At 42.8% G+C, this 4,895-nt stretch overlaps 1 protein-coding gene across 2 annotated transcripts in view; it reads left to right on the top strand.

Moving 5' to 3' along the window:
• Positions 1-4,895, top strand: part of RAMP1 (receptor activity modifying protein 1) — a 143,228-nt gene that overhangs the window by 16,655 nt on the left and 121,678 nt on the right. Inside the window, exon 1 of one of the 2 annotated variants that reach the window (XM_019523318.1) lies at positions 4,027-4,173. The exons of the other annotated variant lie outside the window; for it this stretch is intronic. Coding sequence (XP_019378863.1) covers positions 4,092-4,173 — 82 coding nt within the window. The 5' untranslated portion in view covers positions 4,027-4,091. Of the gene's footprint in view, positions 1-4,026; positions 4,174-4,895 lie in introns of those variants that run through there. 2 annotated transcript variants of the gene reach the window in all.

The following is a 4,895-nucleotide window of genomic DNA, read 5'->3' as shown; positions in this document are numbered from 1 at the left end:
GGTCACAAGCTGGCAGAGGGTAGGTTTAGGTTAGACATCAGGAGGCGATATTTCACAGTCAGGGCTGCTAGGGTCTGGAACCAACTTCCAAGAGAGGTGGTGCAGGCTCCTACCCTGGGGGTTTTTAAGAGGAGGTTAGATGAACACCTTGCTGGGGTCGTTTGACCCCAGTACTCTTTCCTGCCGTGGCAGGGGGTCGGACTAGATGATCTGCTCAGGTCCCTTCCGACCCTAGAAACTATGAAACTATATCAGATTCACGCAAAGAACCTTGTCTGGCATGTTTTGTTGCATTCATTGAGCAATATATGTTCTATCTTATGCCAGAAGATGATTTTACTTTGCTCTATGTGTCTACATGTATTTGTGAATGCAGGATGATGGATAACACCCCAGTTTCAATGGAGCCCTGCAGTCTACATCAGCCAAAAACCTGCTTTTTGATTCCAGGAAGAAAACTGAATTCAGGAAATTAAATGAAACTACATTAGAAAGTGTTTGTTAGGAAAGCCATGCTGGTATTGTTATGGAGGCAACCCTCCCCCCTCACCCCCCTGTGGAAATATAGCTTTTAGAAAAATAATTATTTTGCAAGTTGAGGTCTATTAGTAAAAGGACCATATTTCCGGGGGGTTTTTTTGCCAGAACAAAACCAGGAGTCATAGCCCATCCTTGCATTATTTGGATACCTGGAAAGATGCTGCAGCATATCATCAGTCAAACTGATTGTAAGCATTTAGAGGAAAACCAGGTGATAAGTAACATCGGACAAGGGGTTGTTAAGAGAAAGTCATGTTTAACTAAACTGATTTCTTTTGATGACAACAGACTTTGTGGATGGAGGGGGAAGAACAATGGGTATAATAGAACTCAAGGTTAGTAAAACCCATTGTTATGCTACAAGACGTTTTAGGAGGACCAGAAGGACAGCATCCGTGACACAGGATTCCTGTCCAATGGGGTAGCAATTTTCTCTACAGGTGAGCCACACTAATACTGTCTTGATATCCTAATTTTATTTTCTTTGCTGTTCCCATTAAGAGAGCACCACAGTAGTGATTTCCCTTTTACCATCCCAAATGCTATGGGATTTTCCTGCCATTTATTTTTCCCCACATCTATAACTTCTGTAAGTCTCGATTACTTTTGTGGTTTCACAGCAGCAAGCTGTAAATGAAGGGTAAAATATACCATGCTCACAGCATATCAGCCCATGCTTTGAAGCCAGCGCTGTGCTGAGCTGTTTACTGTACCATTCTGCTCAGATGTGGCAAGAAAACCACAAAGAAAAGCCAGAAATACTATTAAAAGTATACTTTTGCTTCATCTTTCACCTAACCACCAGCCTAAATAAAGAGGAAGACCTCCCCCCCCCCCATTGATTTGTGTCTGAGGCACATGGTGTCTTTGGCCCCCACCCAAGTGGGCATCAGCAGTGGCAGTGGTGGCAGCTGCTTTTGCCACAACTATTGCTGTATGACTGGGTGGGGGCTGGAGTTGGAGCTGGAGCTGTGACAGAGTAAGCAGCAGCAGAGGATGCAGATGCTGGGGAACAAGTGGCAGGGGCAAGGTGAGGGGGGCAGCAAGCAGGGAGGGGCGAGGTGCAAGGGGCTCAGGCAGCAGTGGAGACAGGCAGCACAGGGTCAGGCCAGCCCTTCCGCCCCCCGCCCCTCTAATCTGTTTTCCTCCCTCTCACTGCTTTCCTCACTGCAGCAGTGTGGGGTGGGGTTAGAATTTGAAGTGACTGATAATTTGATTCTATATATAGATAATTCAGTAATAATAAATCTAATTATTGGAGAGTCATCTTAAATTCAAAGTCATCATGTGTTCAGGTAAGTATGGTATGTTTCCTGCCGGTCACTGCAGATGAAGCCTGTTTAACTTTACTGACTAAATGATGCGGTGGCTTTCACAGCTGAGAAGCTACACCGGTTAGAAGACTTCTGAGCCCATCCATGGGATAATCTTACAGACCTCTTTGTTTTTTAAAGTTGATCCTTCCTAAGGTGAGGGACCTAATCCTAGGTGAGGGATCTACTTGCTTGGATCCATCAGTGAGATGAGTGGAGGAGGCACCAAAGACCCATTTTGTTCCTGGGGCCACACAAATATAACTACAGTCTTGAAATCAGAAGTATTTGATGAACTGTACTATTTTGAATTTCACTGCTTCATGCCAAAAAAATCCCTTGAGACATTTATTAATGGTATCTGGTGGACTCTGGAGGTGATAAGTATTGAAACAAGAACAAGGGCAGACAAGGTTCTTTGTGTAAATCTAATATCTTTTATTAGACCAACTTAAATAGTTGGGGGGAAAAAAATTTCTTAGCAAGCTTTTGGGTTTAAAATCCCTTTGTCAGGCTGAGGAAGCCTCTGCAGTTGGTGGGTGCTCTTCCTGAGTGGATGAATAGTAAAGAAGCCAGAGGGTGGTCTGGTATGCATGCAAGACAGGCAGTCAGTGAAGATGTAAATTAGGAGTCAGTGGGTGAGAGACAAGCCTGTGGGGGAGAAGGGGAATGAAACTAGCAGGTAAATAGTAGATAGGTACCTGGGGAGTCAGATGTGAGGCAGGTTATAATGTGTCATCAGTCCAATCTAATAAAAGATACCGGATTCACCCAAAGAACCTTGTCTGCCTATGTCCTCAGACCAACACAGCTACAACCTATGCCCCTAAAACAAGAGCAATACACCTGGAAGTGTGTTCATTTTTGTTCACGAATGGCAAATAAAATAAAATTAGTAACAATCTTTCATATATCTAGAGAGAGCTTTTGTGTCTCCTGCTATATTTACATAGAAAAATAAAGTTTTTGTTGTTTGAATTGGTTTTCTCTGTTGTCTAGGTTTCAATGACAGGCTGTCAATATTTTATTGAGGAGGTTTCTCTAAGTTGTTTCTTCTTATCCTGGGATAACATCCCCATTACCAGGGTTTTGGGAATTACCAGACAAGGAAATTGGCTAGGTAGAAAAAATGATTTGAACAAAAAACCCCTTTCTTACAACTGCTGCTAAGGAGAGAGGCAGCTTTAGTGCAGAAACAAATAAATAAACACTTCTAGCAAAATGCACTTAATATTGTGTTTCTGAAAAGTGGATGGAGTCTCTTAATAGTATAGCGCAGTTCCAAATTAAGAGACTATTAGGGGGTGGGAGGATGGGCTGGAAGCTTTGATGATTTGTCTGTTTGGAGCATTTCTCAAAAAAGCCAGTTGCTTGGCACAGGCTGGCATACTTCATGGACAAAATATTTTTATTAGCTGTTGAAGAATAATAGTGCTGTTTCCTGAGGTGGATACTCAGAGGTACCTTGTCCTTTGGAACAGTTTGTAATGAGGGTCTTCAGCAACGCTTCTCCGGATTATCTCTGCTCTGTGGCTGTAGGCTGGTCATTATTTAGCATTGTTGCTTCAGATTTTGAGGGCCATATTTTCTAAAAAGCTCAACTCCCATTTAGACAACAAAATAATCTGCAGATTTTGAAAAGTAATTGGCGTGTTGGGTATTGAACTCAGCTTTTTTCCAGTTTTCTGGCAATTCCAAAAAGGAGAAAAAATGATGCCTATTCAAGTAGTTTTAGTACCAGACAGCCCTCCCTTTATAGCTGGATGGGATGGAGTCACGGATTTCTGTTGTAACACGAGCCCTCATATGGAAAGGAATAGGAACTGCTGAGTTAGGAAGAGATTTTACCCAGAAGCAAGGAGGGAAAACTATATACAATGGAATAAAAAAAAAAGAAAAAAACAGCAGAAGCTTTTGTACTGAATACCAACATGAAGGAATTACACTAAAAAAAAATCCCTGATTGTCTTCTGTTCCTTGAGGGGGTGGAAAAAACAAACAACACTGTTGGTCTATATTGAGATACGGGTTGTAGCCATACTGGACTACAGGCAAAAGGAATCGGAACTTGTGGCAAAGGTGATATCTTTTATTAGACCAGCTAGATAATTGCAAAAAAATATATTTATTTGCAAGCTTTCAGGCATACTCACCCTTCTTCAAGGCATACTCACCCTGCTGTTTGAATATTGCTGCATCTGTGACTTCATTAGCCGTAGCTGAGCTAGGCAAGGTCTAATGGCTACTACCAACCAGGAAGTAACTGTCTGGCTTCTCTCCTCCCTGGAGACTGGTGTAGTGGGGACTGCAACTGCTCCAGGTACGGAGAAAAGAAAATAAACCCTTCCTCTGGGTTGCAGCTGTATTAAATCACATAATTAACCCTTGAACCAGGGATAATAATTCAGAGTTCTTTAGTCAGTTCTGAAGGAATTTCCTCTACAGGAAAGGAACTAATCTTTAATTATTCCTGGAGAGTGAAGGAGCAGAGCAGGGAGGATAAAAAGAGATGAAGAAGACTCTTTTCTGAGTGATCTTTTTTTTCTCTTAGCAGTGAAGAGGCTTATGGAGAAAACACCTTCTAACCTCGCACTCACGTGAGTGCATATGTTTTTGCAGGATCACAGATAAACACTCCCCTACCAGCACCCTATCTGTTCCCTTATTAGAAACCTCTTAGCCCTTGTGTTCTGCTTCTGACTTGATACATGCAGAATTATAACAGGCTGCCTAAAACCCACTCCTGTTCCCTGCCTATGCTCATTATCTGGCAAGGCTTGCCCCCTTACATCAGGAGGAAAAGTAGGAGCAACATTGCAGCAACCGGCAGATACAAGAGTCAGATGACTGCCATCCGCTATATGGACATCAACCAGCACACCATCGTCTCTCATCACGAGGGAACTTTTTGTCCTCTACCGTACCATTGACCACATCACCAGAACTGGCCAGAACTACCTTCTGGCAAAAAAACCAGGAGAAACTAGGTAACAAAGTTGTTGACTGGAGCTGGCAAGGACATGAACGACTGGTGCCTCCCGA

Source organism: Gavialis gangeticus, unplaced genomic scaffold, assembly GCF_001723915.1.
Source record: "Gavialis gangeticus isolate Ggan-Ray unplaced genomic scaffold, GavGan_comp1, whole genome shotgun sequence".
In the NCBI taxonomy this organism is placed as follows: Eukaryota; Metazoa; Chordata; order Crocodylia; family Gavialidae; genus Gavialis; species Gavialis gangeticus.
This window is presented reverse-complemented; position numbering and strand designations above follow the sequence as displayed.